The sequence below is a fragment of the Hylobates moloch genome, unplaced genomic scaffold (genome assembly GCF_009828535.3).
Source record: "Hylobates moloch isolate HMO894 unplaced genomic scaffold, HMol_V3 SCAFFOLD_6, whole genome shotgun sequence".
In the NCBI taxonomy this organism is placed as follows: domain Eukaryota; kingdom Metazoa; phylum Chordata; class Mammalia; order Primates; family Hylobatidae; genus Hylobates; species Hylobates moloch.
Genome location: NW_026652281.1, coordinates 81,295,054 through 81,320,170, shown reverse-complemented (window position 1 = coordinate 81,320,170; position 25,117 = coordinate 81,295,054). Strand labels below are relative to the sequence as shown.

At 47.5% G+C, this 25,117-nt stretch overlaps 1 protein-coding gene across 1 annotated transcript; it reads left to right on the top strand.

Moving 5' to 3' along the window:
* The first annotated feature begins 8,230 nt into the window (after nucleotides 1–8,230).
* On the top strand, nucleotides 8,231–15,870 carry ZNF689 (zinc finger protein 689). Its single transcript, XM_032155749.2, has 3 exons — nucleotides 8,231–8,754; nucleotides 8,953–9,066; nucleotides 12,822–15,870. Exons 1-3 carry the CDS (start codon nucleotides 8,550–8,552, stop codon nucleotides 14,003–14,005), a joined length of 1,503 nt encoding a protein of 500 aa, XP_032011640.1. The 5' UTR covers nucleotides 8,231–8,549; the 3' UTR covers nucleotides 14,006–15,870.
* Nucleotides 15,871–25,117: the final 9,247 nt, after the last annotated feature.

Genomic DNA, 25,117 nt, shown 5'->3' with positions numbered 1-25,117 from the left:
TCTGGGAAGTGAGGAGCGCCTCTGCCCGACCGCCCCGTCTGGGAAGTGAAGAGCGCCTCTGCCCGGCCACCCATCGTCTGGGAAGTGAGGAGCCCCTCTGCCCGGCCGCCCATCTTCTGGGAAGTGAGGAGCGCCTCTGCCCGGCCACCCATCGTCTGGGAATCTGGGAAGTGAGGAGCGCCTCTGCCCGGCCACCCATCGTCTGGGAAGTGAGGAGCGCCTCTGCCCAGCCACCTATCGTCTGGGAAGAAGTGAGGAGCGTCTCTGCCTGGCCACCCCGTCTGGGAAGTGAGGAGCGCCTCTGCCCGGCCGCTCCGTCTCGGAGGTCTACCACGGAGGCCAGAAGCAATGTGGGGGCTGGACGTGGTGGCTCACGCCTGTGGTCCCGGCACTCTGGGGGGCGAGGCGGGTTGATCACTTCGGGCTAGGAGTTCGAGACCAGTCTGGCCAACATGGGGAAACATGAAAAATACGACAGACAAACTAACCAACCAACTCAGTGACAACAAAACAGGTCTACCCTGGAGTCATACTCTAATTTTTTCTATTTTCCTCCCTTTCTGATCCTTTATCCCACTTTCTTTTTCTTCCTCTTCCTTCTCCCTCTTCTTTGTCAAATAGAGGATTGAGTTATTATCACTGATCCATATAAAGTCCCTCTCTCATTTATTTTAACTCCCACCCCCCATTTCTATTCCCCGACTTCCCATGTGCAACCTTCCTAATATGTTTGATATGCATCTTTTTGTTTGTATGTATTATTAGAAAATGTTTATTGTTTTTGTGTGCAAAAAAATTAAAAATAAAAAAAAAAAAAGTAGCTCTCCGTAAGGACAGATTACAAATTCTGAACGATTGCCAACAATTATTAGGGGATATTAACTGGCTGCGCCCAATGCTAGGTATTGCTACTTATTAACTCAAACAGCTTTATCAGACCCTCCAAGGAGATTCTTCATTAAGCTCTCTTCTGCAACTTACTAAAGAGGCAGAAGCTGAGTTACAGCTTGTAGAGCAGGTGCTTCAGCAATGACATGCCTCCCAGCTACAGCCACAAAAGCCTTTGCTTCTGTTTATTCTTCCTACTCTCCATTCTCCAACAAGACCTTTAGGCCAATTCATAGACAAATCTGTAGTAGTATTAGAATGGCTTTTAAAAAAATCCAATCAGACAGTGAAATCTTTGCAAGTTTATCTTTCTTTAATTACTCAACTTATAACATTAGGTAGGCAGAGATAAAAAATGCTTATGGGATATGATCCAGAAAAAATTATTGTTCCCTTGGATTCCCAACAACAGGCAGCAGCATGGGAAATGTTGACTGCATGGCAAATTGCTCTCATAGATTTTGTAGAAATAATAGTTAACCATTATCTATCAGACAAAATTTTGCAATTTGATAAAGCTCACCCTTTTATCCTTCCTGTGATTACTCATCACAAGCCTATTCCAGGTGGACAGACTTATTTCACTGATGGCTCTTCCAAAGGCCGAGCAGCTATTTATGGACCTAAGCATACTCAAACAATAAAGACCTCTGGAGTTTCAGCTCAATGCTCAGAACTAATGGCAGTTATTCAGGTTTTACAGCTCACCGCTTCATCTCCTATTAACATTGTCTGTGATTCAGCCTATGTTGTGAATGTAGCCAGTCGCATTGAAACTGCCACTGTTAAAAGCACCCTAGAACCAGAGCTGTTTAACTTATTTCTAAGACTTCAACAAGCTATTTTCTCTCTTGTGCTGTTCCTTTTCATATTTCTCATACCCACTCTCACACACAACTCCCTAGACCACTATCTCTAGGTAATGATAGAGCAGATAAACTGATCAGTTCTGTATTTCAACAAGCCCAAGCTTCTCATGCATTATTGCATCAAAACATCTCTGCCCTCACTCGTATGTTTCATCTGCCTTGCAGCCAGGCTCAAGCTATTGTGCAAGCCTGCCCTACTTGCCAGCATGTCCCTGGTGTTGCACCCATGGAAGGATGCAATCCATGAGGCTTGGCTCCAAATGAAATCTGGCAGATGGATGTTACACATATAGCAGCCTTTGGCACACTCAGCTATGTTCATGTGACTATAGACACCTACTCTCATATGTTACATGCCACATGTCAAACAGAGGAAACAGCTGTCCATGTCCGATGACAATTGTTTGTGATTATTCGCCCATATGGGGCTTCCTAAACAATTAAAAACTGACAATGGATCTGCTTATTTTAGTCATGCTTTTCAAAATTTTTTCAGTTATGGGCAATCATTCATAAAACAGGAATTCCTCATAACCCTCGAGGACAAGGAATCATAGAGCAGGCACATCAAACATTACAATGTATGTTGAAAAAACAAAAAGGGGGAATAGGAGACCAATTAACCACCTGAAACAAAATTACATTTAGTCTTATTTACTTTAAATTTTTTGACTCCTGGTACAGATAGTAAGACTGTGGCAGAATGACATTGGCAAATGTTAGAGGGAAAGAGGAAAGTTTATCCAAAGGTATTATGCAAATACCCGGAAGAAGGACAATGGAAAGGCCCAGTGGATTTACTGATGTGCGGATGAGGATATGCTTGTATTTTGTTGTTGTTGTTGTTGTTGTTGATTTTTTTTTTTTTTGAGACAGAGTCTCGCTCTGTCACCCAGGCTGGAGTGCAGTGGCGTGATCTTGGCTCACTGCAAGCTCCGCCTCCTGGGTTCACGCCATTCTCCTGCCTCAGCCTCTCTGAGTAGCTGGGACTACAGGTGCCCGCCACAACGCCAGGCTAATTTTTTGTATTTTTAGTAGAGACGGGGTTTCACCGTGGTCTCGATCTGCTGACCTCGTGATCTGCCCGCCTCGGCCTCCCAAAGTGCTGGGATTACAAGCGTGAGCCACCAAGCCTGGCCTATGCTTGTGTTTTTACAGGAGATGGACAAACCATGTGGGTGCCCTTTAGGTGTGCGCGACCATGGAATGGGGGACTGGAGGGATCTGTGGATCCCAACCATGCGTCCGGGTCCCCCAGTGTGAGCCATGAGCCAGTGGAATCTGAATGTGAAGACGGAACAAGGGCCTACTGGAGTCACAATGACATCAACCCCCATAACATGGGGACAGATCAAGAAAACCACACAGGAAGCTGAAAAACTGCTGGAGTGCCAGGGTCAGGCAAAAACCCCTGACTCCATGTTTATGGCCATGCTAGCTGTAATATCCTGTGAGGTATGTTTTCCCTGTGCAGAGGCAAAAATATATTGGGTATATGTTCCTAACCCACTGGTAGTGTGACCATACTCTGGAGCAACACTCCTCCTGAGATATATCATGATCAAGGAGCATAGGCACCAGGACCCCTAATCCTCCCTGACACAGAGCAATTAGACTCTCAGAACAATGGTATCAATTATACCACTCCATTGGAGGAACTTCCTTTATGCGTCACCCAGGATACCTCACTCAACTGCAGTTGCCTTGCAATTCAATCCCAAGCATGGCTGAGTTACCATGGAAATATTATGTACCTATTAGGCCTTAGCTCTATTAATATTACTGGTGTGGTTACTAATCACTCCCGGCCCCATCACCCAAATTGTATTGATTATACAGAATAGGCTCCCTTTGATAATTCTAACCCCACTCCTTGGGCCCACTGTCTTGGTCCCTTAGCTAGACAACAGTCCATGTTAATGGGAGACATTATTGACTGGGGTCCCCGTGGTCATTTAGATGGGAGAGATGAGAATCAGACCTCCTGGCATAAACTTTGCTGGCACTGGTGGCAAAACTTTAACATCTCTTCACTACATCGCACTGGGATTCAATCCCAATCTGTCCCGTAACTTCCTTGGCACGGAATGGGCTTTAGCCCACCTTTGCCTCAATGGCATTATCAAGGAAAGAGAGGTCCAATTCAGGAGTCGATATGGAAGGCAGCACTCCCATTTATGAATGGCAGCCTCATGAATAGCCTGCCTCAGCCTCCTGAAGTGCTGGGATGGATTACAGGTGTGAGCCACCATGCCCGGCTGGCCTGACTTTTCTTAACAGATTCATGTAGCCCAGGTTTTTTGTTTGTTTGTTTTTATTTATTTATTTAAACACAGAGTCTCACTCTGTTGACCACGCTGGAGTGCAGTGGTGTAATAATCATAGTTAACTGCAGCCTTGAACTCTTGGGCTCAAGTCATCCTCTCGCCTTAGCCTCCCAAAGGGCTGGGACTACAGGCATGAGCCACCATGCCCACACGCCCAGCCACAATTAGGAGGCTAGAGCTCCCGCCTTTTTTTTTTTTTTTTTTTGAGACAGGGTCTCATTCTTCGCCCAGGCTGGAGTGCAGTGGTGCAATCTTGGCTTACTGTAGCCTTGACCTCCCAAGTCTCAAGCGATCCTCCCACCACAGCTTCCCAAGTAGCTGGAACTATAAGTGCCCGACACCATGCCTAGCTAATTTTTGTATTTTTTGTAGAGACAGGGTTTTGCCATGTTGGCCAGGCTGGTCTTGAACTCCTGGGCTCAAGCAATCCCCCCACCTTGGCCTCCCAAAGTACTGGGATTATAGGTGTGAGCCACTACACCTAGCCTGTAAACTGTAGTTTTTTTCCACCACCACCTATGTTCAAACATCTCCTTCCTCTGAATATCTCACTGCTGCCTCCTCCTCCTCCTCCTTCTTTCTTCTTTCTTCTCCTTCCTTCCTTTTTTTTTTTTTTTTTGGAGACGAGTCTCGCTCAGTCGAAAGCTCCGCCTCCCGGGTTCACTCCATTCTCCTGCCTCAGCCTCCTGAGTAGCTGGGACTACAGGAGCCCACCACCACGCCCGGCTAATTTTTTATATTTTTAGTAGAGACGGGGTTTCACCATGTTAGCCAGGATGATCTTGATCTCCTGACCTCGTGTTCCGCCCGCCTCGGCCTCCCAAAGTGTTGGGATTACAGGCGTGAGCCACCGCACCCAGCCTTTTTTTTTTTTTTTTTTTGAGACTTAGCCTTACTCTGTCACTCAGGCTGGAGTGCAGTGGCACCATCTTGGATCACTGCAACTTCCGCCTTCCAGGTTCAAACAATTCTCTTTGGCTGGGCCTGGTGGCTCATGCCTGTAATCCCAGCACTTTGGAAGGTCGAGGCGGGCAGATCAGCTGAGGTCAGGAGTTTGAGACCAGCCTGACCAACATGGAGAAACCCCATCTCTATTAAAACTACAAAATTAGCCGGGTGTAGTGGCGCATGCCTGTAATCCCAGCTACTCGGGAGGCTGAGGCAGGAGAATCGCTTGAACCCAGGAGGCGGAGGTTGCGGTGAGCCGAGATCGCTCCATTGCACTCCAGCCTGGGGGACAAGAGCAAAACTCCGTCTCAAAACAAAACAAAACAAAAAACAATTCTCATGCCTCAACCTCCCAAGTAGCAGGGACTGTAGGCATGTGCCACCAAGCCCGGCTAATTTTTGTATTTTTAGTAGAGACAAGGTTTTGCCATTGTTGGCCAGGCTGGTCTTGAACTCCTGGCCTCACGTGATCCACCCGTCTCGGCCTCCCAAACTGCTGGGATTACAGGTGTGAGCCACTGCTCCCGGCCTCACTGCCTTCTAATTTTGTGACCTTTCCTGCCACATTGTTTGTCTTTATTCCTTGAAAGCTTTGAGGTTAGTGTTTTGCCCATAGTACATGCTTTACAATATTGATTAAAGGGTTAGAGAGATAGATGTGCATGTCACTAGCTAAGAGATGTGGCAAATGGTATATTCTCCTGCTCGCAGGACCCTTGGGAGTGGCACTGAGCTGGTGAATCTCTGCAGTATAACACATACACAGAAGTAGGGGCTAGGCCGGGCGTGGTGGCTCATGCCTGTAATCCCAGCACTTTGGGAGGCAGAGGTGGGTGGATCATGAGGTCAGGAGTTCGAGACCAGCCTGGCCAAGATGGTGAAACCCCATCTCTACTAAAAATACAAAAATTAGCCAAGCATGGTGGCAGATGCCTGTAATCTCAGCTACTCGGGAGGCTGAGGCAGGAGAATCACTTGAACCTGGGAGACAGAGGTTGCAGTGAGCCGAGTTCACACCATTGCACTCTAGCCTGGGCAACAGAGCAAGACTCTCTCAAAAAAAAAGAAGGCCGGGCGTGGTGGCTCACGCCTGTAATCCCAGGACTTTGGGAGGCTGAGACAGGCAGATTATGAGGTCAGGAGATCGAGACCATCCTGGCTAACACGGTGAAACCCCGTCTCTACTAAAAATACAAAAAATTAGCTGGGCGTGGTGGCGGGCGCCTGTAGTCCCAGCTACTTGGGAAGCTGAGGCAGGAGAATGGCATGAGCCCAGAAGGCAGAGCTTGCAGTGAGCCGAGATCGCGCCACTGCCCTCCAGCCTGGGTGACAGAGCAAGAGTCCAACTCAAAAAAAAAAAAAAAAAAAAAAAAAAAATGGAGGCTAATTGCTGGCTTGTGCCATCAGCAATTTTCAGTTCAGTGCCTTTCACATACATGCTTGTATCATTCTGTTATGATTCATTGTGAATTTATATGTTTTCCTAGACTGTAAGCTCCAATCAAAGCATGACCTATGACTTATTTATGTTATTTATGTAGGCTCTCCCAATTGCCTAGCACTATGCTTTGTACATTGAACAAATGTCACGTGAAAATAACGTAGGGAGATTATGCAGAATATTGAACTGGAGAAGAAAACAAGAGCTCAGGTAGATTCCTGGTTTAGCAAGCAAATTAGGATACTGTGAAGGAAGGATGTCTATCAGTGGTATGAATAAAGGCTCTGTCTGCCCCAGGTTTAAATCTTTATTTCCCCTCCACTAGCAGTATGGCCCTGGAAACTCATGGAATCCCTCTGAGATCGTTTCTTCATTAGTAGAACCAGGATGATAACCACTGGTTCACAAAATGCTAGTAAAGAATAATGGGCTGGGTGTGGTGGCTCACTCCTGTAATCCCAGTACTTTGGGAGACCAAGGTGGGTGGATTTCTTGAGCTCAGGAGTTCCAGACCAGCCTGGGAAACATGGCGAAACCCCGTCTCTACCAAAAATACAAAAAATTAGCAGAGCACTGTGGTGCGTGCCTTCACTCCAGCCTGGGCAACGGAATGAGACCCAGTCTCAAAAAAAAAAAAAAAAGGGAATAACTAATGGCCCTGGTGCTGTGGCTCATGCCAGTAATCCCAGCACTTTGGGAGGACGAGGCAGGAGGATCACTTAGCCTAGGGGTTCGAGACCAGCCTGGGCAACGCAGGGAAACCCTGACTCAACAAATAATATAAAAAATTAGCCAGGCATGGTAGTGCACACCAGTAGTCTCAGTTACTCTGAAGGCTGAGGCGGGACGATTGCTTGAGCCCAGGAGTTAGAGGCTGCAGTGAGCTGAGATTGCACTACTGCATTCCATTCAGCCCGGGTGACAGAATGAGACCCTGTCTCAAAAAAATAAAAATAAGGCCGGGCATAGTGGCTCACGCCTGTAATCCTAGCACTTTGTGGGGTCGAGGCGGGTGGATCACTTGAGGTCAGAAGTTCGAGACCAGCCTGGCTAACATGGTGAAACCCCGTCTCTACTAATAAATATGAATATTAGTCGGGCGTGGTGGCACGCGCCTGTAATCTCAGTTACTCGGGAGGCTGAGGCAGGAGACTCACTTGAACGTGGGGGGCGGAAGCTGCAGTGAGCCGAGATTTCGCCACTGCACTCCAGCCTGGGCGACAGAGCACGACTCTATCTCAAAAATACATAAATAAAATTTTAAAAAAGATGAAACATGTAATATACTGGGCATGGCGCCTGCCCCCAGGAAATGCTAACCATAATTCCTTCCCCTAAAGGGCAAACAAAGAAGATAACCGTTCTCCAAAGTCAAGGATGCTCTAAGAACACCAGTAACTCAGGATAATCTCACCTCTAACTCGGCCAGAGTGGCTCCATCGCTCAAATCGTTCCCTCCTTCAGTGATTGGCTGAGCCTGCCAGAGTCGAACAGCGGAAAGCAGCCCCAGGGCCTCTTGCTGCCCCCATGTCGGTGCAAGTCGCTTCACAACTCCTTGTAGTCGCCTGATCCAAGTGGTCCAGCTTCCTGCCCTTATGCAGCTCTTGGCTTCGTTCAAACGGACCGCCTTCGCCAGCACCGAATCAGAACGCCCGATCTTCGACTCTCGTCCAATGAACGCGCGTATTGGGGAGGGGGAAAAAAGAGGGCGTGAAGCCCAATCGCAGCGCCATTACACTTGAGGGCAAAGAGGTTAGGAAGCCGGCATGGCGCTCCGGTCAATAAAATCGATAGCTGGAAGCTGCCTGTGTTCCAGGCAAAGGCGGTGCGGTAGCAGCGCCGCCATTTTCCCCGAAGGCATCTTCCGGTGCCTTTCACCCAAGTTCGAGCAGGAGTTTCCTGAATAACAGCAAAAGGTTTCCGTTAGCCCCGCAGGCGGCCGATTCCGATTCCCTCCGGGCCTCCCCGGCCACGCTCAGCCCTGGTCCGGCGGGGGCTCCTCGATCCCCGGGGCCGCCAGCGCCCAAGGGCCGAGGCCTGGACGGGGAAGGCCGTGGCGCTGGCTCCTCGGGTCCCATGGCGCCACCTTCGGCTTCGCTTCCCGCGCAGGGACCAGGAGAGGCCAGAGCCAGTCGGAAAAGGGGCAGGAGGCCGAGGGCTCTGAAGTTCGTGGACGTGGCCGTGTACTTCTCCCCGGAGGAGTGGGGCTGCCTGCGGCCCGCGCAGAGGGCCCTGTACCGGGACGTGATGCGGGAGACCTACGGCCACCTGGGCGCGCTCGGTGAGGCCGGCCCCATCCGCTGCCGCGGGACGCGAAGGGATGCAGGAGCTGGAGAGGGTGTAGGCAGGGAGGCCACGGTCCTGGCAGGCGACCAGGTTGTCAGGGGAGGTGGACAGGGGCTTAGCAGGAGGTGCCGTCGGGGAGATACTACTCGGCGTGATCTAGGAGCTGGCCTTCTGATTTGTTCTCCTTCCCCAGGGTGCGCAGGTCCCAAACCAGCCCTCATCTCCTGGTTGGAACGAAACACCGATGACTGGGAACCGGCTGCACTAGATCCGCAGGAGTACCCGAGAGGGCTAACAGTCCAGAGAAGTGAGTGCTAAATAACCACGCAGAACCTGCAGCCCTCCTATAACGTTCTACCTCTAACGGCTCCGTCCAGAGTTTTGGTTTGGCTAGGGGTGGGTGCCGCGTACTTAGTGTATTCATCTTCCCAGCCTCTTGTGTCTGGTGGTGTGGGGCCGGTCCACCACACAGAGATTCCTATGTCAGTCTGCAAGCTGCAGTTTTCCGTTGTGTGAATGAATCAGTGGGCTTCTTCTTCGTCTTTTTTTTTTTTGTAGAGACATTGTCTTGCTGTGTTGCCTAGTTTGGTCTTGAACTTCTGGCCTCAAGCGATCCTCCTGCCTTGGCCTCCCAAAATGCAGGGGTTACTGGCGTGAGCCATTGCAGCCAGCCAGAATCAGTGAGCTTTTAACAGGTGCTACCCTCTGCCTCCTTTCCAGGATCTCTGCCTCTAGCCACCTTTGAGTTGGACCAAAGAGATCCTAAACTTCTCAGAGTTTTCTGGGTTTTGGTTGAAGGGAGCTCACGGGGAACAGCTGCCTGGGATGCAGGGGCCTCTTTCTGCTCTTACGGCAGGATGACCCTCATCAGCGAAGGACATACTGCAATCTTCCCAGAATCCAACAAGGCTCTGCTTAACCCCATTGAGGTAGAAGGGTCCCAGATCCACCCATAGTAGAAGATGCAGCTGTCTGGGCTGGAATTTCAGAGCCAGATTGTTCAAGACCAGGGATAGCTGTCCAAGATTCAGATCTGACTATGATATTTCCTTGCTTAAAACTTTTCAGTTAATTTTTGCCAAGGTTGTTAAATGGCCATTGGTTATATCTAAATCACTTGGGGAACTTGGTAAAAACGCAGGTTCCAGGACCCCATTCCAGAGCTATTCATTCACTCGTGTGAATGTTTAGGAACTTCCATTTTTTAAATAGCCTCAGCTGATTCAGATGTGCATCTAGGTTTGAAAACCGGCTGGGGCAGTGGCTCATGCCTGTAATCCCAGCACTTTGGGAGGTCGAGGCGGGTAGATCACTTGAGGTCCGGAGTTCAAGACCAGCCTGACCAACATCGTGAACCCCCGTCTCTACTAAAAAAATACAAAAATCAGCTGGGCGTTATGGTGGGCGCCCAGCTACTCAAGAGGCTGAGGCAGAGAGAATTGCTTGATCCTGGGAGGTGAAAGTTGCAGTGAGCCGAGATCACACCACTGTACTCCAGCCTGGGTGCCACAGTGAGACTCCATCTCGGGGAAAAAAAAAAAAAAGAAAAGAAAACCATTGAGTAAAATACAGTCCAAGATCCTTAACAATGCTAACAGCAGTGGTTCTCAAAGCGTGGTCTCAGACCAGAAGCAGCATTACTTGGAAACTTGTTAGAAATGCAAATTCTTGGACCCTACCCCAGACCTGCTGAATCCAAAACGGGCACTAGGGCCTGGCAGTCTGTTTCAGTAAATCCTCCAAATGATTCTGATCACAGTGGAGTTTGAGAACCATTGGCTTAGAGGGCCTTTTGACCCAGTCACTGCTAGCTCATACCTCATAGGTTTCCGCATCTTGCCTTACACTGTTTTTTGTGTGTGAGTGAGACGGAGTCTTGCTCTGTTGCCCAGGAAGGAGTGCAGTGGCACAATCTCAGCTCACTGTAACCTCTTCCTCCCGGGTTCAAGCAATTCTCCTGTGTCAGCCTCTGGAGTAGCTGGGACTACAGGTGCCCACCACCATGCCCAGCTAATTTTTAGTAGAGACAGGGTTTCTCCATATTGGTCAGGCTGGTCTCAAACTCCTGACCTCAGGTGATCCGCCTGCCTTGGCCTTCCAAAGTGCTGGGATTGCAGGTGTAAGCCACCGCAACTGGCCTGTCTTGCTTTACACTTTGTGTCTAAGAAGATCTGAGGGCCTGTGCACACTGTACACTGAGCCTTGGGACTTGTTTCTTTTTTTTTTTTTTTTGAGACGGAATCTCGCTCTTCCACCCAGGCTGGAGTGTAGTGGTGCAATCTCTGCTTACTGCAACCTTTGCCTTCCGGTTTCAAGTAATCATCCTGACTCAGTTTCCCGAGTAGCTGGGATTACAGGCGCCCACCACCACACCCGGCTAATTTTTGTATTTTTGTAGAGACGGGGTTTCACCATGTTGGCCAGGCTGGTCTTGACTCCTGACCTCAGGTGATCCGCCTGCCTCGGCCTCCCAAAGTGCTAGGATTACAGGCATGAGCCACCACACCCAGCTACATTTTTTAAAGAATCAGCTAAGTCAAATAAACCATCTACAATGGAATTCTGTGCAACTGTAAAATAGAAAAAAGATGTGCTGACATACAATGATCTTTAGAATGTATTAAGTGAAAAAATGAAAGCACAGTGAAGTGTGTATAAGGTGTGTATATGTTGTCTTTTATATAAGAAAGGTGAGCTAGGCATGGTGGCTCATGCCTGTAATCACTTTGGGAGATAGAGGCGAGCAGATAACCTGAGGTCAGGAGTTCGAGACCAACCCGGCCAACATGGTGAAACTCCAACTCTACTAAAAATACAAAAAATTAGCCGGGCATAGTGGTGCATGCCTGTAATCCCAGCTACTTAGGAGGCTGAGGCAGGGAGAATCGCTTGAACCCAGGAGGCGGAGGTTTCAGTGAACTGAGATCACACCATTGCACTCCAGCCTGGGTGACAGAGCATGACTCTGTCTCGAAAAAAAAAAGAAAGAAAGGTGGGGGAAGAGAACAACATATGCTGTAAAGCATGTATATGCAATCTCTTAACGAAAGAAAGATGGGGAAGGTGACATTGGTATTGCATCAAAAAAATGGGAAGAAACTAATATGGTTTCTACAAGGTAGATGGGAAAAAGGTGGCAGCAAGACTTTCTCTATTCCTTTATTAATATTTTGACTTTTTTGTTTTTTGAGATAGGGTCTTGCTCTGTTGCCCAGGCTGGAGTACAGTGGTGCCATCATGGTTCACAGTATCCTTGAACTCCTGGGCTCAAGTAATCCTCTAACTCAGCCTTCCAAGTAGCTAGGACTACAGGCAGGTGCGCGCGCCACCATGCCAGGCTAGTATTTGTATTTTTTGTAGAGATGGGGTCTCACTATGCTGCCCAGGCTGATCTTGAACTCCTGGGTTCAAGCGATCCTCTTGCCTTGGGCTCCCAAAGTGCTGGGATTACAGGCATGAGCCACCAATGTCTGGCTGATATTTTGACTTTTGAATGATGTAAGCTTATCTCTTCAAAAATATTCCTTTTTTTTTTTTTTTTTTTTTTTTTGAGATGGACTCTCACTCTGTCACCCAGGTTGGAGTGCAGTGGCACAATCTTGGCTCACTACAACCTCTGCCTCCCAGGGTTCAAGCGATTCTCCTGCCTCAGTCTTCTGGGTAGCTGGGATTACAGGTGCCTGCCACCATGCCTGGCTAATTTTTGTAGTTTTAGTAGAGACAGGGTTTCACCATGTTGGTCAGGCTGCTCTCAAACTCCTGATCTTGTGATCTGCCCGCCTCGGCCTCCCAATGCTTAGGATTACAAGCGTGATCCACCGGGCCCGGCCTCAATTTTTAAAGTTAGTTTAATCTCCAAGAAATCTTCCTAGACTTCTCCAAGCTGGGTTAGAAGCTCCTGTAATGCACACCATATTTGCATGATAGTATGTCACACTTAGCTGTCTGTGGCACTAGGAATTGAGGCCAGGGGGGTGAGTCTATTGGTCTTGTAACCTATAATGTAATTGACAAGAGCAGGAGCCCAGTATTTGTTAAATTAATTCCTCTGTATTCATATAGAAAGCAGAACCAGAAAGAAGAATGGGGAGAAGGAAGTATTCCCACCTAAGGAGGCACCCCGAAAGGGGAAGCGAGGCCGGAGGCCCAGCAAACCCCGACTGATTCCCAGGCAGACGTCCGGGGGCCCCATCTGCCCTGACTGCGGCTGTACCTTCCCCGATCATCAGGCCCTGGAGAGCCACAAGTGTGCCCAGAATCTAAAAAAGCCTTACCCTTGCCCAGACTGTGGGCGCCGCTTTTCCTATCCATCCCTGCTGGTCAGTCACCGGCGGGCACACTCCGGCGAGTGCCCCTATGTTTGTGACCAGTGTGGCAAACGTTTCTCCCAGCGCAAGAACCTCTCCCAGCACCAGGTCATCCATACAGGCGAGAAGCCCTACCACTGCCCTGACTGTGGTCGCTGCTTCCGGAGGAGCCGGTCCTTGGCCAATCACCGGACCACACACACAGGCGAAAAACCCCACCAGTGCCCTAGCTGCGGACGTCGCTTCGCCTACCCCTCCCTGCTAGCCATCCACCAGCGTACACACACGGGAGAGAAGCCCTACACCTGCCTCGAATGCAACCGCCGCTTCCGCCAGCGCACGGCCCTCGTCATCCACCAGCGCATCCACACGGGCGAGAAGCCCTACCCGTGCCCGGACTGCGAGCGGCGCTTCTCCTCCTCCTCTCGCCTGGTCAGTCACCGGCGTGTGCACTCCGGGGAGCGTCCCTATGCCTGCGAGCACTGTGAGGCCCGCTTCTCCCAGCGCAGCACGCTTCTCCAGCACCAGCTCTTGCACACCGGAGAGAAGCCCTACCCCTGCCCAGACTGTGGGCGTGCCTTCCGGCGGAGCGGCTCCCTGGCCATCCATCGCAGCACGCACACCGAGGAGAAGCTGCACGCCTGCGACGACTGTGGTCGCCGTTTTGCCTACCCCTCACTGCTGGCCAGCCACCGGCGCGTGCACTCGGGCGAGCGGCCCTATGCCTGCGACCTTTGCTCCAAGCGTTTTGCTCAGTGGAGCCACCTGGCCCAGCACCAGCTGCTGCACACGGGGGAGAAGCCTTTCCCCTGCCTGGAGTGTGGCCGGTGCTTCCGCCAGAGGTGGTCTCTGGCTGTCCACAAGTGTAGCCCCAAGGCCCCAAACTGTAGCCCTAGATCTGCTATCGGGGGCTCCAGTCAGAGGGGCAATACCCATTAGAAGGGTAAGGACTGCCTACGTTCGTTTCATTTTATGGAGGGTCCCAGAAAAGGGAAGGAGGAGCCCCAGGTCATACAGGGCAGAGTCAGAACTAAACCCGGGTCTCCTGCTGCACAGAGCTGAACTTTAGTATCTTGCACTGCACTGGCTGCCTCCCTTTGCGTGTCTGGAACAGTCCCATTAGGAGAGGTGACATCATTTGGTTAAAGTTTTCCAAGCTACCCTATCCTAAAATAGTTTTTGTGGATATCAGGGCTAAAAGTTCTCCCCATCTATTTTAGGGGCTGTCTGCTTTTCTAGTCTGTGCACACAGGGATTACCTGTCATCTTGCATGCAATCAGGAGAATCTCATAGGGGCAGGACCTTCCCCTACTCTGCCTCTTCCTCCATACTAGGTTGGAAAACTCTGGTTTAGCCCACTTTTTGCAACACTCCTGCCAAGTGGTCTTCTACCCATTGCTTGAAAATCTCCCTTGACAGGGAGCTCACTACCTCACAAGGCAGGTCATTTCATTGTGGGATCTATAGAAGGTTAAGTACCACATTCTCCTCTGTAAACCTTGCCTACGACATAAGTTTAATACTTCATCTACATGGCAGCCCTTCAGATAATCACAACCACTTTGCCCCCAAGTTTTCAGGTTAAGTAGCATGAATTTGGTCATTCGTTAAAGACAGGGTTTCAATTTCCACACATGATCTCTGCAAACAGGCACTGGGTTTTCAGTGTCCTTTTTGAAGGGTCATATAAAAATAAGGTAGCACCCACAGTGCCACTACACCTTCTGGGGCTGTACTTGTTTCAGCAGCTTTGGTTGCACTGAATTTGGGGGAGCTGCACGGTACCAGGGGTTTATTGGGTTGCAGATATATAAATGCCCTAAACTTAAAAAAAAAAAGCTATAAAGCTAAGTCTTCATCTTGTGTTTGGAAAATTGGTTCAAGCTGGGTATGAGACATAAGCGTAGTCAGCTCTGGGAGAAGGTTGCTCTTAAGGAGAAGCAGGGACCTGTGGTTTAGCAGCAGGAAGTGCAAATGGGACTGGCTTGTGCTCTACCTGGCAGACCTGGATTGGCTCCAGGCAGCCAGTGCCTGGAAAAGCCTGGAGAATTGGGCCGTAGTCGACCCTGATTCTCATCAGGCACAGATGAATCACATAGACATGATACACAGATGAATCACAGGCACCTAAGAATCGGCACAGAACTTCCATGAGGCCTCAGTCAGCATTTTTTCACAAAATGAGCTGAGGCCATTCAAAGAGGCTAGAAAGAGGGAATTGAATCCAGAGAGGAAGAGTCTATAGTCATCAAGTTGTATCCATGCCAGCCTCCCTCCAGAGAGGTGGCAGCAGCATGGCTCAATCTGATCCACCTTCATGGCACCCGCCGGCTAGGTGCTTCATAAAGCTTTACTGAGTTAAATGTGAACAAGGCCTACCACTTTGCCTTGGGCAGCTGCACCAAATTAGAATTTCCAGATGTGACTCATCTCATATTCCAACAGCTGGAGTGGGTCATCCTTTACCCCTGTGGCTCCTTCCTACAGCTCTCCTGATCTCAGCACAAGCAGGGGAGCAGCTGGGGAACACAGCTTTATGTAATTACCTCTGTTCAATATTTAGCAAGTTGCATTGTAACATTGTGTTTCTCCTTGGATGGTGAGCTACCCCCAAGAAGGGGTCATATCAGATTGGGTCTCATTAAAATGTCTGATGATAATTCTGTTCCTTGTGGAATTACTTTTTGCAAAATATCAATCTGGTTCCTTGACTCAGTAGCAATTTTTGCTATTCTGATTGGAGAGCCACACTTTCAGACCAGGAGACCTGCCCTGCCCAGCAGAGCCCTATTACCAGGTCTGCCCAGCCCCCTGGTAGAGCCGGCTCTTTCCCCTACCCTTTGCCACCAGAACGCAAGGATTTCCTCAGCTAGGAATTGTATAACTTTCTTTGGGACTGGATTGTAATTCATAAAACTTGGGAGCCACTGATGGCTAAATTCCTTTATGTGGTCTGTGGAGAGCAGAAATGGGAGACAACTTCCTAGGTTCCCTGAAGCACTTCAGTCCACCCGAGCTGGGATCCTGTTTCCTTATTCAGTGAGAGATCCTAGCATCCTTCCAATAACTTCCCCTTTCTGCTTAAGGTGGTTTGAGTTTCTGTTATTTGCAATCAAAAGAATGAACTAATACACAGCCTCAGTCTGGGTTAATCTCCCATCTGCCTCCATGCCTAGATATGAGCTGTGAAGAAAAACACTGCATTGCTGCTGAGAGGTGCCATGATACCTTTCCTGACCTTCAACCTCAGTAGAACCTTCAATATTATGTCTTCTGGGCTAGGTGCAGTGGCTTATGCCTGTAATCTCAGCACTTTGGGAGGCCAAGGCGGGAGGATTTTTTGACCTGGGAGTTTGAGACCAGCCCAGGCAACATAGCAAGACTTAAAAAGCAACAACAGTAACAAGACAATATTATGTCTTCCATATATATATAGAATTAAAGTTAGATATAAACTAATAGCTTATGTACAAATGTATAAATATAAATAAATAAATATATACTCTGGTAGTCCAGAGCAGGACCACCCTATAGGCAGTGTGCCCAGAGTAGCATTCCATATATATATATTTTTTTTTTTTTTTTTTTTTTTTTTTGAGATGGAGCTTTGCTTTGTCACCCAGGCTGGAATGCAGTGGCATGATCTCGGCTCACTGCAACCTCCGCCTCCTGGGTTCAAGTGATTCTCCTGCCTCAGCCTCCCTGGTAGCTGGGACTATAGGTGCCACCACACCCAGCTAATCTTTTGTATTTTTAGTAGAGACAGATTTCACCATGTTAGCCAGGATGGTCTCGATCTCCTGACTTCATGATCTACCTGCCTCAGCCTCCCAAAGTGCTGGGACTACAGGCGTGAGCCACTGCGCCCTGCCCATTCCATATATTCTTAACTAGTAAATACCTCCTCTTTCGCTAGGAAAATACAAGGGGTCAAATAGGAGCTTCTTTAACATTCCACTGCCTGCCATTACTCCAAATTGACCAGCGTGCCCACTCATATTTACTTCCGATCCATCTTGGCAAGTCCTGGATATACAATGTTCAGCAACACAGCTGGGCGTGGGTTTCATTTCCTTCTGCCCCTCAGGGACTTTGCTCTATTATTCCTACTTTCTCCTCCTAGTTTTATGGTTTCAGATTCCCTTTCTTGTCCCAAAGACACTCCAGCCTATAAGCATGCTAAGATCTGCCTTTAAAACAATAAAAAAGAACTTTTCTCTTGATCCCTATTATTTTCAGCTAAATGCCTTGAAGCAGCAGCCTACATTCACTGAATCCACTTTTTTCTTTTCTTTCTTTTTTTGAGCCGGAGCCTCACTCTGTCACCCAGGCTGGAGTGCAGTGGCACGATCTCTGCTCACTGCAGCCTCCTCCTCCCAGGTTCAAGTGATTTTGTGCCTCACCCTCCTGAGTAGCTGAGACTACAGGTCCATGCTACCACACCCAGCTAATTTTTGTATTTTTAGTAGAGATGGGGTTTCACCATGTTGGCCAGGCTGGTCTCGAACTCCTGACCTCAAGTGATCTGCCCACCTCGGCTTCCCAAACTGCTGGGATTACAGGTGTGTGCCACTGCACCTGGCCTGAATCCACTTCTGTTTATTCTTTGGCCGACTGCAATATTAAATAGCCACTTGACTGAGCTTTTATGATATTCCGTGTACTGTGTTAAGCACTTTATATCCATTCCAATCTAATGTTTCCAAGAACTCTATAAAGTAGGTGTTAGCAGACACTCCTCCATGAGTCTCCCTGCTGTGACTCCAAATTGACCAGCGTGCCCACTCATATTTACTTCCGATCCATTTCGGCAAGTCCTACCTTCACATCTTGCTGAGTTGGCAAAAATCGCAAGTCCCTGCCTTCAACAGATTCTCAGACTTGAGCCTATTCACAGACCTAGAGTTTCCTGAATGAAGGGGAGACTGGGTTCCCTTGATGAAGGACTTGATGTCAGTTCTACACTGACAAAAACATGCTGTAGACTTTCTAGCCTTTTCCAAGTGTACCTGCAGCCATTTAGCAAGCACATTAGATTGGAATGTATATAAAGTGCTTAACTCAGTACATGGCACATCATGAAAGCTCAGTCAAGTGTCTATTAATACTGCAGTGGGCCAAAGAATAAACAAGTGGGTTCGGTGAATATAGACTACTGCTACTGTGAGCATCGGAGAAGGGGAAGTAACTAGAGTTTCCAGAGATTTGTTGACATTGGACCTAAACTAATTTTAATTCTAGGAGATAACAAAATTTAGTTTACCAGGTACAGTGGACTCATGGGATCAGGTGTGTGTAGGAATGGGTTAACTCAGGAGGTGTAGGTTGTTCAAACCCTGCATATTCCAAAGAAAGCTCATCTTCAGAACTGGCATTTGGTCTGCTCCTGGGAAATAACTTCTGAGCCTGTGGAATATTTTATTTGATTAGTGTTTTTGTATGCCAGAGGTCTTGGGCCATGCCATCATGCTGCACCAGTCCGAACAAATAAGTTTATCCTTAGTGTGATTTCTAGTGAACATTGTTTTTTGCTCTGGGGTCTGAGTAGCAGAGATCAGTAGTGTGGACACTCCAAACCTAAGTGACTGACCCCCAATAAAAACCCCACATATGGCCGGGCGCGGTGGCTCACGTCTGTAATCCCAGCACCTTGGGAGGGCAAGGTGGGTGGATCACCTGTGGTCAGGAGTTTGAGACCAGCCTGGCCAACGTGGTGAAACCCCGTCTCTACTAAAAATACAAAATTAGCCAGGTGGTGGCACACACCTGTAATCCCAGCTACTTGGGAGGCTGAGGCAGGAAAATCGCTTGAACCTGGGAGGCAGAGGTTGCAGTAAGCTGAGATCGCGCCATTGCTCTCCAGCCTGGGCAACAAAAGTAAGACTATCTAAACAAACAAACAAAAAACCAAAACAAACAAAAAAACCTGCACCCTAAAGCTTGGGTGAACTTCTCTGTTTGAGAACAATCAGCACCTGTTGTCAAAAATCATTGCAGGGAGAAAAAAGCACATCCCTGTGATACCCCACTGGGAGTAGACACCTGAAAGTTTGTGCGTGGTTGCATCTGGATTTTGTCCCATGTACCCTATCCCTTTGGTGATTTTAATCTGTATCCTTTTGCTTTAATAAACCATTAATGTAAGTATAACCAATAAATAAAAATAAATAAGCAAAGCCGTTGCCACTCATTCCCCAGAACATTTCTCAGGACAGTGTTTGAAGCAAGCAAACCTTGAGGGAGAGGTAATGTCTGCATCCAGGACAAAGAGCAGCTTCCTTACTGCTTACTATAAAACAGCAGATGGCTGGCCATGGTGGCTCACAACTGTAATCCCAGAACTTTGGGTGGCCAAGGCAGGAGGATTGCTTGAGGCCAGGAGTTTGAGACTACCCTGGCCAACATAGCAAGACCCCATCTTATTTATTTATATATTTAGAGAAGGAGTCTCACTCTTGTCACCCAGGCTGGAGTGCAATAGCATGATCTTGGCTCACTGCAACCTCCACCTCTTGGGTTCAAGCAACTTTCCTGCCTCAGCCTCCCAAGTAGCTGGGATTACACTCACCTGCCGCCATGCCCAGCTAATTTTTGTATTTTTGTAGAGACGGGGTTTCACCATGTTGGTCAGGCTGGTCTCGAACTCCTGACCTCAGGTGATCTGCCTGCCTTGGCCTCCCAAAGTGCTGGGATTACAGGCATGAGCCACCGCTCCCAGCCCAACCCCATCTTTAAAAAGGAAAAAAACAGCAGGAGCTTCTTGTTCCTCCCCTACTGCGTGTCTAGCATCCATCTGGGCACATCCCACGTTGCCCCTGTAGGGAGCAGAAAGGAACCAATGCAGGCATGCTCATGCTGCTTGTTGTGCCCTGAACAGTAAGGTCTTTTGTCTCTGTTTTCTGACAGCATCCATGAAACAATAACAGACCCATTTATTAACCTATAAGTAGGGCAGCCTCAAATTCCAGATCTGACAGTAGGTATTGTTTTCCTTGACCAGATGAGGAAACAGGCACAGTGACATTAAATAGCTTGTCGACTGGGCACAGGGTTGCACGCCTATAATTCCAGCACTTTGGGAGGCCAAGGTGGATGGATCACCTGAGGTCAGGAGTTCAAGAACGGTCTGACCAACATGGTGAAATCCCGTCTCTACTAAATGCAAAAAAATTAGCTGGGCATGGTGGCACATGCCTGTAATCTCAACTACTTGGGAGGCTGAGGCAGGAGAATCACTTGAACCCAGGAGGCAGAGGTTGCAATGAGCCGAGATTGTGCCATTGCACTCCAGCCTGGGCAACAAGAGCGAAACTCTGTCTCAAAAAATTAAAAAATAAATAAATAAATAACTTGTTCAGGACCACATATCTGGGTGACTGTAAAGTCAGCTGCTATGCAATGTATTATTCTAAGACTGTCCTTTAAGATAATTGATGACCTAGTTAACAAACCAGTGCTTCAGTTTTTATCTTACATACCTTAGTTTTCCTACTTAAACTCTCTTGTAACTTAGCTTTCATGCCCCGCATTCTTCTAATCTTCCTGGTGCCGCTTGTGGCTTCTGCTAGTGTGTACATGTGAGAATTCCTTTCCAGCAAGAAAGAGTCTTGCTCTGTGGTCCAGGCTGGAGTGCAGTTATGTGATCATGGCTCACTGCAGCCTCCACTTCCCTGAGCTCAAGTGATCCTCCCACTTCAGCCTCCTGAGTAGTTGGGACCACAGGCATGCACCACCACACCTAACTAATTTTTTTGTATTCTTCGTAGAGATGAGGTTTCTCCATGTTGCCCAGGCTGGTCTCGAACTCCTGGGCTCAAGCAATCCTCCTGCCTTGGCTTCCTAGAGTGCTGGGATTACAGGTGTTGGCCACCTCACCCGGCCTTATGTTTTTTCCAAATCCCAAAAATAATCAGTAAAGAAATTGGGAAAATGCAAAAAAGTGATAATTATTTATTATTTGCTTGTGTGTTTATTCATTTATTTATTTTTGAGATAGAGTCTTACTCTGTTGCCCAGGCTGGAGTGCAACGGCAAGATCTCAGCTCACTGCAACTTCTGTCTCCTAGGTTCAAGCAATTCTCCTGCCTCAGCCTGCCAAGTAGCTAGGATTACAGGCGTGCACCACCAGGCCCGGCTAATTTTTTTTTTGTGTGTGTATTTTTAATAGAGATGGGGTTTTGCCATGTTGGCCAGGCTGGTCTTGAACTCCTGATCTCAGGTGATTCACCTGCCTCAGCCTCCCAAAGTGCTGGGATTACAGGCATGAGTCACCACGCCCAGCTCATCTGTATATCTTCTTTGGAGAAATGTCTATATAAGTCCTTTGCCTGCTTTTATCTTTTTTTTTTTAATTCTTTTTTTTGAGTGGTGTCTTGCTCTGTTGCCCAGGCTGGAATGCTGTGGTGCCATTTCGGCTCACTGCAACCTCCACCTCCCAGGCTCAAGCAATTTTCTTGCCTCCACCTCCTGAGTAGCTGGGATTACAGGTTTGTGCCACAATGCCAGCTAATTTTTGCATTTTTAGCAGAAATGGAGTTTCGCCATCTCTGTTGGCTAGGCTGGTCTCGAATTTCTGGCCTCAAGTGATCTGCCTGTCTTGGCCTCCCAAAGTGCTGGGATTACAGTGTGAGCCACCGCGCCCAGCTTCTTTGCCTGCTTTTAAATTGGGATTTTTATTTTTCAGTGGTTGTTGAGTTACCGGAGTTCTTTATAAATTCTGAATATTAATCCCTTATTAGACACATGATTTACAAATATTTTCTCCCATTCTGTGGGGTGTCTTTTCATTCTCAATAGTGGTTTTTTTTTTTTTTTTTCTTTTGAGATGGAGTCTCACTCTGTTGCCCAGGCTGGAGTGCAATGGTGCAATCTCGGCTCACTACAATCTCCACTTCCCGGGTTCAAGCGATTCTCGGGCCTCAGCCTCCAGAGTAGCTGGGATTATAGGCATGAGCTACCATGCCCAGCTAATTTTTGTATTTTTAGTAGAGATGGGGTTTCACCATGTTGGCCAGGCTGGTCTCAAACTCCTGACCTTAGGCGATCCGCTTGCCTCAGCCTCCCAAATTACTAGGAGTACAGGTGTGAGCCACTGCGCCCAGCCACAATTCATTTTAAAAGTTTTGAAAGACACAGTAAAGCTGAAGGACTTTTACAGAGAATACCCATATACTCACCACCTAGATTCTACCACTAACATTTAGTGTATCTGCTTTATCATATAACTATCAGTTTCTCTACCAGTACACTTTGTTTTTGGGTGCATGTAAAAAAAATTGCTGAAATCAGTACACTTCACCCATAAACATTTCAACATGCATATCATTAACTAGAGCCCCACATTTGTTTTACATATTTTTTGAGTTAAAAGTACATAAAATGCACAAACTTTAAGTGTTTATTTGCTGAGTATTGACAAAGACGTATACATCTGTAACTGAAACCCCTATCCAAATACATAACATTACCATCATCCTAGAACGTTGCCTCAAGTGGCTGGGTGCAGTGGCTCACGCCTGTAATCCCAGTAGTTTGGGAGGCCGAGGCGGGTGGATTATGAGGTCAGGAGTTCAAGACCACCCTGGCCAATATGGTGAAACCCCGTCTCGACTAAAAATTCAAAAATTAGCTGGGCATGGTGGCATGTGCCTGTAATCCCAGCTACTCGGGAGGCTCAGGCAGGAGAAGCGCTTGAACCAGGGAGTCGGAGATTACAGTGAGCTGAGATTGTGCCGCTGTACTACAACCTGGTGACAGAGTGAGATTCTGTCTCAAAAAAAAAGAAAAGAAAAGAAAGAAAGTTGCCTTATGCCCCTTCCTAGTCAATTCCCATTCCCACCCCATCAGAGACAAGTACTATTCTAATTAGTGTTCCCTGTTATAAAACTTCATATAATTGGAATCATACAGTGTGTATTTTTTTTTTTTTTTTGTCTAAAGCTTCTTTTATTCAGCATAATGTCTGTGAGTCCTGCTTCGTTTTAGACTTTCTTGAGTTCAGAGCTGGGAGAGTGCTCCCACATCAATAGAGTAGTTGACAAAGCTCAGAAATGCTCCTCAACAATGTTACCTGTGTTCATTTGTTACTGTAAGAAATTACTAGAAACTGGTGGCTGAAAACAACACAAATTTTTCATCTTATAGTTCTTCAGGTCTAAAGTCTGAAAATAGGTCTTATGGGACAATCAAGGTGTTGGCAGGGCTGCATTCCTTCTCTAGAGGCTCTAGGGAGAATCTGTTTCTTGCCTTTTCCAGCTTCTAGAGGCTGCCTGCATTCCTTGGCTAGTGGCCCCTCTCCAGCAACTGCATCACTCCACCTCTGCTTTTGTTGTCACATCTCCTTCTCAGACTTTGACCCTCTTGCCTCCCTTTTATAAGGACCATTGTGATTACATTAGACTCAACAGGTTAGTGTTCCTAACTCAAAATCCTTAGTTTAATCACATCTGCGAAGTCCTATTTGCTAACATAAGGTAACACAGTCACAGGTTTTGCAGATTAGGACGTGAAATCTTTGGGGTCCATTATTCTTCTTAATTCATACATAATAACTATACATAAATATGGGGTATGTGGTGATGTTTCTATACATATGATGTGTAGTAATCAAATCGGGGCAATTAACATACCCATCATTTAAAACATTTATCATTTCTTTGTGTTAGGAATATTCAATATCTTCTAGCTATTTGAAAATATATAGTATATTATTGTTAACTATAGTCATCCCACAGTGCTATAAAACACTAGAACTTATTCCTCCAATATAGCTAATAATTTTGTGTCCATTAACAAATTTTTCCATATCCCACCCTTGCCCCTACCCTTCCCTTTCTAGCCTCTAGTAACATCTATTCTGCCTTTTTTTTTTTTTTTTTTTTTTTTTTGAGATGGAGTTTTGTTCTTTGGCCCTGGCTGGAGTGAAGTGGCACAATCTCGGCTCACTGCAATCTCTGACACCTGCGTTCAGGCAATTCTTGTGCCTCAGCCTGCTGAGTAGCTGGGATTACAGGCATGTGCCACCACGCCTGGCTAATTTTTGTATTTTTAGTAGAGACAGGGTTTCACCATATTGGCCAGGCTGGTCTCGAACTCCTGACCTCAGGTGATCCACCCACCTCGGCCTCCCAAAGTGCTAGGATTACAGGCATTAGCCACCACACCCGGCCTCCACTAACTTTTGACTCCCCAAAACTTAACTACTGTTGACTGAAAGCCTTACCAATAACATAAATAGTCAATTAAAACATATTTCGGGGTTGGGTGCCATGGTGCATGCCTGTAATCCCAGCTGAGGCTTTTGCTTGAGCTTGGGAGGCGGAGGTTGCAGTGAGCCGAGATCTCACCACTGCACTCCAGCCTGGGTGACAGAGCCAGACCTTGTCCTAAAAAAAAAAAAAATCAGATAGTAAATATTTAAATATATATATACTTTTTTTGGCTCACGCCTGTAATCCCAGCACTTTGAGAGGCTGAGGCGAGAGGATTGCTTGAGCTCCAGACCAGCCTGGACAACAAGGTGAAACCCCACTTCTACAAAAAATTAAAAAATTAGCCAAGCATGGTGGCATGTACCTGTATTCCCAGCTACTTGGGAGGCTAATGTAGGAGGATGGCTTGAGCTCAGGAGGCAGAGGTTGCCAGGATGGTAGCCACTGCACTCCAGCCTGGGCAACAGGGCCAGACCCTGTCTCAAAAAGAAAAAAACAAAAACATATTTTGTATGTCATATATATAATATACTGTACTCTCTCCCCCCACCTTTTTTTAAAAATTTATTTAGAGATGGGTCTTGCTCTGTCACGAAGGTTGGAGTGCAGTGATGTGATCATAGCTCAACTGCAGCCTGAAACTCCTCAGCTCAAAGGATCTTCCTGCCTCAGCCTCCTGAGTAGCCAGGACTACAGGCGCATGCCACCACGCCTGGCTTATATAGTGTATTCTTATCATAAAGTAAGCTAGAGAAAAGAAAATGTTATTAAGAAAATCATAAGGAAGAGAAAATATATTTACTATTCATTAAGTGGAAGTGGATCATCATAAAACTCTTC